Source organism: Lycium barbarum, unplaced genomic scaffold, assembly GCF_019175385.1.
Source record: "Lycium barbarum isolate Lr01 unplaced genomic scaffold, ASM1917538v2 unchr_scaffold_103, whole genome shotgun sequence".
Classification (NCBI taxonomy): Eukaryota; Viridiplantae; Streptophyta; class Magnoliopsida; order Solanales; family Solanaceae; genus Lycium; species Lycium barbarum.
Genome location: NW_026843411.1, coordinates 13,711 through 25,000, shown reverse-complemented (window position 1 = coordinate 25,000; position 11,290 = coordinate 13,711). Strand labels below are relative to the sequence as shown.

The 11,290-nt window shown below is 38.5% G+C and overlaps 1 protein-coding gene across 1 annotated transcript; it reads right to left on the bottom strand.

Annotated features, from left to right (window-relative positions):
- Positions 1–6,820: 6,820 nt before the first annotated feature.
- Positions 6,821–8,023, bottom strand: LOC132625607 (uncharacterized). The gene is made up of 5 exons (XM_060340219.1): positions 7,851–8,023; positions 7,512–7,760; positions 7,406–7,460; positions 6,925–7,254; positions 6,821–6,883 (listed from the first exon to the last, which is right to left on the bottom strand). Exons 1-5 carry the CDS (start codon positions 8,021–8,023, stop codon positions 6,821–6,823), a joined length of 870 nt encoding a protein of 289 aa, XP_060196202.1.
- Positions 8,024–11,290: the final 3,267 nt, after the last annotated feature.

The window sequence follows — 11,290 nt, the reverse complement described above, 5'->3', positions numbered from 1 at the left end:
GGTAACCTAAATGGAATTAGGATATGTGGAATGGTTTGAAACTTTATAGGGGTCACACGAGCTGAGACGGATTAGATTGCTAAAAGGGAGAAAAAAAAGCAGCGTAGCTCTGAAATTAGAGTAAATTTGAGCAAGTGATTGAAGATGTATTGTAAAGGAAATGGCAGTGATATATATACGTATGTGTACGGCCCCCATTTATGCCTATGTCGATCGATTGGTGAACCCTAATAGCCAGCGTTGCAATATATGGAAAACGTTAGCTGGACAGAATTTACGAGAAAAAGGGAAAGGTATGGTACAGATGTTATGAAATAAACTGATATTCATTTGGCTACCGGTTGAGATTGGAAGGTTCCGCTACAACGATGTTTGGAAAGAAAAGAGAATAATTGAGTGGATGGTAAGGAGATCAAAATGTCAGAAAGAGTGAACCATAAGAAAAGTGATTAAGCAGAGTCGACGGGCAAAACACGAAGTTAATTGCGAAAATCGAACCAAACTGAAATAGTGCAGGGCAAAGGAGAACTTAGGTATGAAATGATGAATTATGTGAATATCGAATGATTCGATTGTCGAGCAAATAGAATGACAGGTAAGGAATGGGTATGAAGGAAGAATGTGATTATTATGAGATAAACAACTATGTTAATTATATTACTTGAGTACCAGCTATCGGATAAGATTGCGTACTATATACTTGTGATTCTGTTAATGTCTCGAAGAGAAAATTTAGTTGCAGGTCAGAAAGAAAAGACATGGATATGGTAGGAGTAAAACCCTGAATAGGGGGAAGCGAATGAAAGTAAAGTAAAGTAAGTATAAATGAAAACAATTGACATGCAGAAGATTGAAGCGATAAAGGATTGGCCTAGGCCTTCGACGTCGACGGAAATACGTAGTTCTCTGAGGATGGTCAGATTATAGCCTATGTTCCCCGGCAGCTCAGACCGCACGAGGGAAAATTAATTCGCTCATGATCTGGGACTAGCTACAGTGATTCGTGTTTTAAAGATATGGCGGCATTACTTATATGGGGCCTGCGTTGATATTTATACGAATCCTAAGGGCTGCCAGTATACGTTTTAAGAAAAAGGGAGCCGAATTCGCGGCAGAGAAGATGGTTCAAATTATTGAAAGATTATGATGTTAATATTTTGTGCCACTCTAGAAAAGTTAAAGATGTGATAGACGCACTTAGTCGTGAGTCTACGGACGGCTTGACCGGCGTACATTCAGAGATAAAGAATTGGTCTGTAAAACTCTTTAGTCAGCTAGCCTTGGAGTCCGTTTGGTCGGTTTTGAAGGTATTGAAATTTTTGTCCGAGCGGTTACTGAATCATCGATTATGGGAAAGGTAAAACAGCGTCATCTTGAGGATTATGTCAGACTATATATTAAAGAAATAGTGAGGCTCCACGGAGCTCCTATATCTATTGTCACTGATAGAGGTACTCAGTTTATGACTAATTTCTGGAGATTCGTTTTCAGGAAGGATTAGGGGCTCAGATAAGTCCGAGCACAGTATTTCACCCTCAGGACGACAGACAGGCCGAGCACACTATACAGACGTTAGGAGATATGTTGCGGGCCTGTATTATTGAATCCAGAGGTAGCCGGGACGACCATTGTCGTTATTCGAGTTTGCTTATAATAACTGCTACCATTCTAGCTCAATACGAGGCTTAGTATGGCGGGAAATACAGGTCACCGATCGGCTGGTTTGATATTGGCGAAACAGAATTAATAGGCCCGGATATGATCCAACGGGCAGTTGATAAGGTGAAACTTATCCGAGAGAGATTATTAGCAGCCCAGAGTCGACAGAAATCGTATGCTGATAAACGACGTCGACCCTTGGAGTTCGCTTAGTGATTGGGTATTTTTGAAAGTATTGACTATGAAAGGCGTAATGCGATTCATCAAAAAGGAGTAAGCTCAGTCTGCGACATATCAGACTTTATCAAATTGTTCGAAGAAGTGAGAATGTCGCTCGCAGGCTAGATCTACCATCTGATCTGGAAGCGGTACATCTGGTACTTCATGTATCCATGCTCCGCAAACGTGTCGGTAATCCTCCCAGAATATTTCCAGCAAAAGAAATTCAAGTGATGGAAGAATTGTCTGATGAAGAACCATCTGTAATTATTCTGGATCGCCAGGTGCAGAGATTTCGCACTAAAGATATACCCCCCTATTAAGGTCCTATGGCAAAACAATAATGGAGAAGCAATGACCTTGGCAGTAGAGGACGGAATGGGAAAGGAGTGTCCTCACTTATTTCTTATGCCCACCGGTAATCTAAGTTCTTTACTTGATTATATTCAAAGGCGAATGTGTATCAATTGTGCGGACCATAAAAAGAAACTCCCCCGAAGTATTTACGAACCCTATAAGACTAATCTAACATTCGAGGACGAATGTTCTAAAGGGGGGGAGGATGTTATATCCCGTGTTTTTGCGCATTTGGAAATTTTGGAATAATTTGGATTTGTAAGGAATACGGTCATGTGTTGATTTGAATTAAGATATAGGTGTGTGTGTTGTTCATGAAAAATATCGGTGTGGAAGTGTTGAGGAAGGCCAAGGGAAAAATTGGAATTTCGGGAATTAGTTTCGGAAATTACAAAATGAGAATTATAATCAATTGGGCTCAAAAAATAAAAGATGAAAATGAGGCCCAACAAGAGAAGGGGTGGCCGACCGTCACCATGGCCCAAGCCCACCAATTAATAAAATTTTTCCATGTGCTAATTAATTATAAAGGGATCACTTATCCCTTAGAAGTTTCATGAAACTAACAAGGAGAAAAACAAGAACAATAAGAGCTCAAGAACAAAGGCCATTCGGCCATGAGCTCTCCATTTTCACCCCTCAAAATTTTGATCCAAAAATTATTGTCTTGTGGTTTTCCCACTAAATTGAGTGTCCTCTACAACTTGGTGCAATTGTTTGGGAGAATAGAGCACTTGTTCCATCAATCTCACACTTGGGCTAAGTGAAGAAGACTAAGGAAAAAGGTAAGAATTCATCCCTTTTATTTGTGTTATGAAGTCTTGTTTGTGTTGTAGTATGTGGGAATGAGTTGATTGTATGGAAAAATGGAAGATTTCAAAGTGGGTATGGAATATAGTGTATAGACGTGAGTGTATATATGTGGTATACATATATGAGTTGAATTTTATGTTATATTCTAATTGTGTGTATGATGGAATTCATATTGAGAATGAAAGTGGAATAAATTTGGTTGAAGTTGGAAATGTATAGGTTGGCCGTGTGGTATTTGAAGTTGGAATGAGAATGAATTAATTTGGTTTAACATGTTAGTTATGTTGTTGTGATGCTTGCAATGTAAATAAATATAAAATGACGCAAGTTTGCATTGAAATGGAATGTAGAAGTTTATGTCGTTTTAGTATGATTTACGGCGTTATGGAAATGAATTTGTTAAGATGCAAATTGTGATGATTGTTGATGAACTTGAAAGATGGAAACATGTTATGAATAAGTATGTTAAAGATTAGAAGTTTTGAATGAATTATGACTTTGGCCGAAAGTTTGTATATTTTGTATATCTCGTGAATATTTTGTAGAAATGATATGAGGTGCTTCTAAATGACATTGTAATGGTCTTGATTAATGATGAATATGAAAACATTGAGCTTAATTTCGAAGTGTGAAGTCGGAATGAAAGTTACTGTATTATGTCGGAAAGAAGAATAGTGGTGCCATATTGTGTTTTGTGGTTATTATGGTTGTTCCTAGTATTGCTCTTGGGTTGTTGTTGATTATTTTGGCCGAGTTGAATTCTCGGGGATGCTATATGTACAGGGGAGATGCTGCCCAAATTTCTGTAGAAAAGTGTTAGACTTTAGATTTAAGCCTAAAGCCTTATGGTTAACATTTGGTAAATGTGACCATTTGCAGATTTTGGACGAAACGGGAAGTGAACTTGGAAAGGCGTAAAGTGCGTAAAAGGTATGTAAAGCTACCCCGATCCTTCTTTTGGCATGCCCTAGGTATACTAGGAGCGGATTCGGGCCTCAGAAGATATTCTGCCCGTCGGAATCCGCGTTTGAAATTATCACTTTTTCGTTCAATAGGATTGACCCCTTTAAGTATACTTTATTGAAAAATTATGCAAACTTCTCCAAACTGCCTAGAAAGTTATGGAACATCCCTAAGACCTCTGTAGGTGACCCCATAAGTTTGAAATACGCAAATTGAGCCCGCCGCCTTGTTTGTCCCGAGGCGGGCCCACTATTTCCGATTTTACCCTTATGACGATTTGTAACTTGATTTCAAGCGATTTTTAAGAAAACGTCTTAACTACTTTTCCAACTACTAATGATACTTATTCTGGATACTATATTGAGTCTCCGTCCATTCCCGCTTTGCTCTCTTATCGTACTATTGCCTTATTTTCGAACAATATAAAATAAAATGTTTTATCTATCCTTTCAACTACTAAGGAAAATCATTTACTGACTCCCTCGAGTTTGGTAAGACATTTTTGAATATGAAAAAGATTTCGGCAGGACTATTCTTCCGTAACTCATTATGACATATGACATACACTTGCTATGATTCCGTCCGACTTCATTGATTTGATTTGTCATTCGATATGCCTCATTGAGTCTTTGGAAATCTATGATATTTTTATTGCATTTAGTCTCTCACTACTCCATTTGTGGATGCCTCAATGTTTCCAACACTGAGCCCGGGCCAGGATATGTTGTCAAGCGTATTCCACTGCATTGTTCGTCGTGCCTCGATTTGAGGGGGCAGGTGTACATGTACATGGGTTTTGGAGTATGATGTGCCATGTACACACATTCTGATATGATATGATCTGATATGGCCATCTGATATGATATGTTATGTGACGGGGTTATCCCCTATTCTGTTCCTTATGTATGGTGGCACCAGTGTCGGGGGGTGGCCACGTTCTGTTTGCTGAGCCCCTTGGCAGGGGCCGGATATGATGTGATATATGTTTCTGTACACACTCCTTATGTTTTGAAAATATGCATTTGATACTTCGGATGTCACATTCACTTCTCTGTAAGTTCTGTTTCGGTTAAAATCTTGTTTCGCAATGGGACCAGGTACGACATATGTTTTCAACAAATACTATTTATGCTTTATGATCAGTATTTTGCTAATCTGGATATTCTGTCCATTTTCTGTACCTTCTGCTTTGATGATGACTTTGTTTACTACGTTCTGTGCTTTACATACTCAGTACATATTTCGTACTGACCCCCTTTCTTCGGGGGCTGCGTTTTCATGCCGCGCAGGTACAGAAGACAGATTTGCTGACCGCCTACCTAGGACATCTATTCTGCTATATTGGGAGCGCTCTCTTGTTCAGAGCCGGTATATTGGTACAGTCTGCCGCTATTATAAATATGTACACTATTCAGGGGTATGACGGGGCCCTGTCCTGTCTCATGAGTGTGTCATGTTCTGTAGAGGTTTGTAGACATACTTGTGTGGGTTCTGTATATGTTTGGGTATGATATGATCTGTGACAGCCTCATCGGCTTCCATGTACGGTGTCGGTTCATTTATGGTTACTATTAACGCCAAGCGACTTCTATATTTAAAAATATTTTGTCGTGTGCTAATTTGGGTTATTGGGTACGTTTGAGTGTCCAGCACGGACACTAGTCGCGGCCTACGGAGTTGGGCCGTGACATAAATCATTATTGATAAAGGGAGATTCATACCTTACCCCCGCTAGAACCGCAATATCTTCACCTTTCACCTTGAATTCCAGCTAAAATTCTTCGCAATACTATATTATAATCGCAACTATGCGCTGTCTGAACCTGAATTCGGAGATTATACTTAATTAAGGCTAAAATTTGATGTTGGGAAGTTGTGGAAAGTTTTCAAAATATTGGGGGGATTTCTTGTGTGTTTTTGACGAAGAAAAGAGGGTAAGCCCCCCTCATATAGAATTCCAGAATCTGCCTAGACCGACTTAAAATTTGCTCAGCGTGATCGCGCTGCCTCCTGGCGCGTGCGCACTGAGTTACTGGGTCCTTCTTTGCATGTTCACGCCACCTTCTGGCACATTCGCTCATGGTTAATTTCCTGCTCTGATAGCCCATCTTAAAATGCTCATAACGTTTGACTCCGATGTCAGATTGATGCACGGTTTGTTGCGTTGAAAACTATATTTCATGAACTTCGATTTAGGCTCTTACTTCACCTCAAAACTCCTCATATGCTAGAAGATATTATTCCTCCAAGTCGGACCAAAATTGTCCCCCATCTTTCTCCAAAGTTCCAACAACTTAATTTCCTTAATCCACTCACCCTCCAATACTTCCCTAGCTTATTATATGAACTTAAGCTCTCATAATCATAAGGTAGGCGCATATAATCTGATATACCCCAGAAGGTACTCCAGTATCCACAATTACGTAGCTAACAACTAACAAATCTTAACATACCAAACTACGTGGTGTAACAGTAAAACACTTGAGATCAACACAGCCCCTCCAAATTACAGTAGTTTACCTCTCCCAGCCTGAAACCTGTCCTTCACTTTCTTCATCATATCTTTATAGAAAAATTTCTGCATTCTAGCATGAAAGATCGGACATCCCAAGTAAGTAAATGGGAAATCACCTTTGTTGCAACCTGTTATTTGTTGTACGTCCTGATTCAGCACATTAGCCACCTTCTTATGCATATAAAAAAGCTGGTGTATGCATTAATTTTTTGTACAGATTCTCTCTCATAATCATGCAAAATGGACATAATCATCTCCAAGGATGCTTTATTTTCTGGTGCAAATATGATTATATCATCTGCATGTGACAGATGATTCAAGTTTGTACTCCACTTTGGCATTCCATATCCTCTGAAGCTGTTTTTTTCAAATAATGAATTAAGAGCCATAGAAAATACCTCAGCAGCTAAAATAAAAATAGCAGGAGATAGAGGATCTCCCTGTTTGACCCCTCTTGTAGAGTGGACAAAACCAAAAGATTGTCCATTAATGAGAATGGAATACCAGTTATTAGCAATCAATCTCCATACCATGTCTACGTACACTTCTGTAAATGCCATATTTCTAACAACATGAACAAGGAATCTCCGAGAAAGTCTATCATAAGCCTTTGCCATATCTAGCTTAATGATAACATTTGCAGGTTTCCTTCTCTTTCTGATATCAGCTACCAATTCTTGAGTAAGCAGCACATTTTCAGTGATATTTCTACCCTTCACAAATCTAGACTGATTAGAGATGGCAAGATCACCTCTAGCTTGTCATGTAATAGTATGGAAATAATCTTGTTTATGAAATTATTGAGGCTGATTGGTCTCGACGCTGATTAGGCAAGAGGACAAAGTTTGTATGAGTTATTGACTTTGGTAGAGTTTGTGCCTCATAGAAGCTACTGATCACGTGATACACATCAGCACCAATAATATTCCAGCACCTTTGATAAAAAAAACTATAGAAAAACCATCAGGTCCACAAGCACTATCACCTGATAATGCAAAAAACAACATTTTTAACCTCTTCAAGACTTGGTTTAGCACACAAGAATTTATTTTGATCCTCTGAAATTCTCTCAGGAATGTGATCCAGTAAAATTGAGTCAACTACACCACTTTCCTGAGAAAATTGATTATGATAAAATGAAATAGCTTCAGTAGCAATATAATCCAAATTGTCCACCCATTCACCATTTGCATTTTGTATAAGCAACAACCTCTTTCTTCTTTCTTTTATAAGACTATGAAAATATCTTGTATTCCTATCTCCCTCTGAATGGCATTGGATGCCTGATTTTTATCTCCAAAACTCTTCTTCAAAATGCAGATACCTTTTGAATTCAGCCTGTGCCCTCTGCAACACCATTCTATTATCTTCTGATGGGTCTTCCACAAACAGTTGCTCCTTGATCTTCATAATATCCTCTCTGATTGTCAGCTGTTTGAACAAATCTCCAAATGTTTCTTTACTCCACCTAGACAAAGTAGCCTTTAATATTTTCATTTTTAACTTAAATGTGATGAATGGATCTCCTATAAACTCAGTTCTCCAATGTTATTCTATTGCATCCATGAATGACTCATGAGCCAACTAGAATTTCAAAAATCTAAAATGCTTCTAAAAATGCTGAGCCTGCTCTACTGCTGAAAGTAAAAGTGGAGCATGATCTGAGCCTATTGTTGATAGATGCTCAATGCTCAACTTAGTAAACCAATCCTGATACTGCTGATTAACTAGAATCCTATCCAATGTTTTGAATATACAATCTTGCCCAGCTCTTCCATTCCACCAAGTAAAAGGACTTCCTCTAAATTCTACTTCAGCTGGTTCACAAGAATTGACACAAAATGCAAAGTCTTTATATTCTGATGGATAAACAGGTAGACCACCTATTTTTTTCCTCTTCATTCAAAATAACATTAAAGTCCCCACCAACCATCCATGGTAAATTCATAGAACTTGCCAAGGAATATTTACTATCCCACAACTCTAATCTTGCAGCAGAATCAGACTTTGCATAAACCATTGTGGAGATTAGTTGCTTACCACTCTCCTGAAATAGAAGCTTAATAGTCTCCTGTTGCTCAGTGTCCATTAATACTTCTACATCAATTCCATCAGCATCAAAATACCAAATCTTGTTATTACAATTATGATTAGCAAACTGCATACCCAATCTTCTCTTATAGATGTCAATTTGCGCTCCAATAAAGTTATCAGGACAAACTTATGATGTTTGTGCAGTATTTGAACTCTATGGAAAGCCTTCTGAGTATTAACTGATCTAATATTCCAAAAGAAGGACTTCATCATTGGAAATTAGATTTGTTAGTAGCATTTCTCTTTGGAAGAATCCTAGTTGGTTGCACCTGTCCTTCACCTTTGGATCCTGTTTGAATTTTCTTACCTTGAATCTTAGCTGACCTAATTTCTCTACCATTCTTGGTCTTCTTGCCCTTCTTAGTCTTGTTGACTTCTTTGTGAATCACATTAGTAGTTTTAGATATTTCAGTCTTGTGCTGCACTACATCCTCTTCTTCTATCCTGCTGATGTTTGAATTCTTGCCTGATTTATTCTTCAACAAATATTTTTCATTGATTCTATCCATACTACTCAAGTCATGAGAAACTAAAGCATTCAATTCTTTAGCGGGAGATACTTTTTTAGGTATAGGCATCATTTGATTATTTTCCATCCTCACCAGCATATCAATATCTGCCTTTAAAACACTGTCTTCTGCATCAGGTGGGTAACAACCTTTAGAATAAGCCTTATCAATTTGGCTACCTTGCGAATTCTCTACTACATCATCTGTATTAACAATTCCCTCCTTCTCTGCATCCACTGTATCTGCATCCAAAACTTCATCATTTAATCTGGCATTGTCAACAATATAATCCTCATGAGTGCTATTTTTCAATCCTATGATCTCCTTTCCTTTATTAGCAATATGAGCTATTGTACTACATTCTTCCATTACCATTGGATCATTATCCATCTCTTGAAAGAGGACTATATCTAGTCCTGAAGATTCCATAACATCATATGCTGACTCCTGATCCTCATGGCAAATTGGTAGAATGTCACTTGAATCTTCTTTTGCGATTGGCAGCTGATTAATACATTTCTCTTCCTCTTTTTCACCTGATTCCTTTGTGATATCATCTTCACCCTTATCAATACTATCCTTACATCCCAGTTGAGCAATATCTTCAACTTCTTGAAAATCCTTCCTAATCTCGACCTCATTTGGCCTTGAGACAGTTTGAATTGCCTCTTTTTCTACCACTTTAGTAGATGAAGAGCTTTTAGTAGCCCCTCCCCCTTTCCTCTTGAAATTCTTTTCCACCCAATCCTTCGTGTTCAACTCAAGATTTTTCACTAACTGATCATCACCGCTTTCCTGAGTATCATTTTCTACATTGGAATTAATTACTTTTGGTGCATTATTCACTTTGATGGATTATTCCTCCTCATTAATTATTGATAGGACATCAAACTTGTTAGTGCTGACCACTATATCTTGATTCTTTGTCTTGTTACCCTCATCACCATTATGATTACTATTCTCAGCCTTGTTTTCCCTTCCAGTTGAATTTACATAATTCTTTGATCCAGGATAAGTCACCACCTTACCACTAGATAACACCTTAGGAAGATACTTCTGAATAGGTTTTTTCCATCCTCTATAACCTCGTCTATTTTCCTTCTTCCTTTTTTCTTCCCTAGGCTCTTCCACCCTCTCCTTATCATCACCTTAAACCTGATTAGCATCTTTGTTCCTTTGATCAACAGTTTTATCAATATCTGGATGTTGGACTCGACATTCATCATTAGAGTGACCTTGTAACATACACTCAGTACAGTACTTAGGGAGATGGTCTTATTGAATCTTCACTCTAACACTACTAATCTTCATAGCATCTTCATCTTCTATATCCATCATCACAAACTTAGGAAAATCTGCCAATAAATCCACTTGCACTTTACCCTAGCACAGTTTGGTTTATTTTGTTAACAGTGGCATGATCCAATTGTAATGGCTTTCCAATAGCAGAAGCTAGTGAAAATAATGATTGTTTAACAAAGAAAGTTGGAAGAAGGTTTGGGAACGAGATCCATGCCATAGCAGTCGTGGAAAGAGATTGCTTCTGTGATGGTACAGTGGAAGTACCGTCCTGTTGAGGAGGCTAATTAGGAGACCGAGTCCGAAATTTTTAGCCGATATCCCTAGTTTTTCACTAATTCCGGTATTTCCTACTCCTTTTCTCTTATTCGCTCGAGGACGAGCGATGGTTCAATTGGTATATGATGTAATGACCCATTTGGTACATATAGCCTTTTTGGCATTTTCTCCCCTTCTTGAGCTTTTGTTAGCTCACTTTTGACCAGAGGGGATCGTTGAAACGCTTCCTGAGGCGTCTAGAATTTATTCGGGCAACTTTTCATATATATGGCCTTAGGGAGAAAAAGAGTTGACTCAAAATTGACTTTTGGGTAAACGGACTTTTCATAAATCCGTCGATTTCGAGAGGTTCAGATTGTCATTTAGAACGTGTGTGTATATCTGGTTCCCCTAGGGTGGTGGTGGTGAGAACCCCCGTGGGAAAAGATCCTGGTCTCATCTTTTTGTTGGGCAAAGATCCGGGACGAGTGACACTTAGACTTCACAAGTCACCTTGGGTTTTGCTACCGAGATGTTGATATTTCCATCCGGAGTGCATGTGTACACAGCATTTGCATGGCACTACATTACATACATACATTAT

Coding starts and splice junctions, on each gene's coding strand:
- LOC132625607 (XM_060340219.1), bottom strand. CDS start 8,023: ATGAAAATATTAAAGGCTACTTTGTCTAGGTGGAGTAAAGAAACATTT. Junction 7,761..7,850: donor GCACAGGCTGAATTCAAAAG/GTATCTGCATTT, acceptor ATATTTTCATAG/TCTTATAAAAGAAAGAAGAA. Junction 7,255..7,405: donor TGATCAGTAGCTTCTATGAG/GCACAAACTCTA, acceptor ATCTCTAATCAG/TCTAGATTTGTGAAGGGTAG.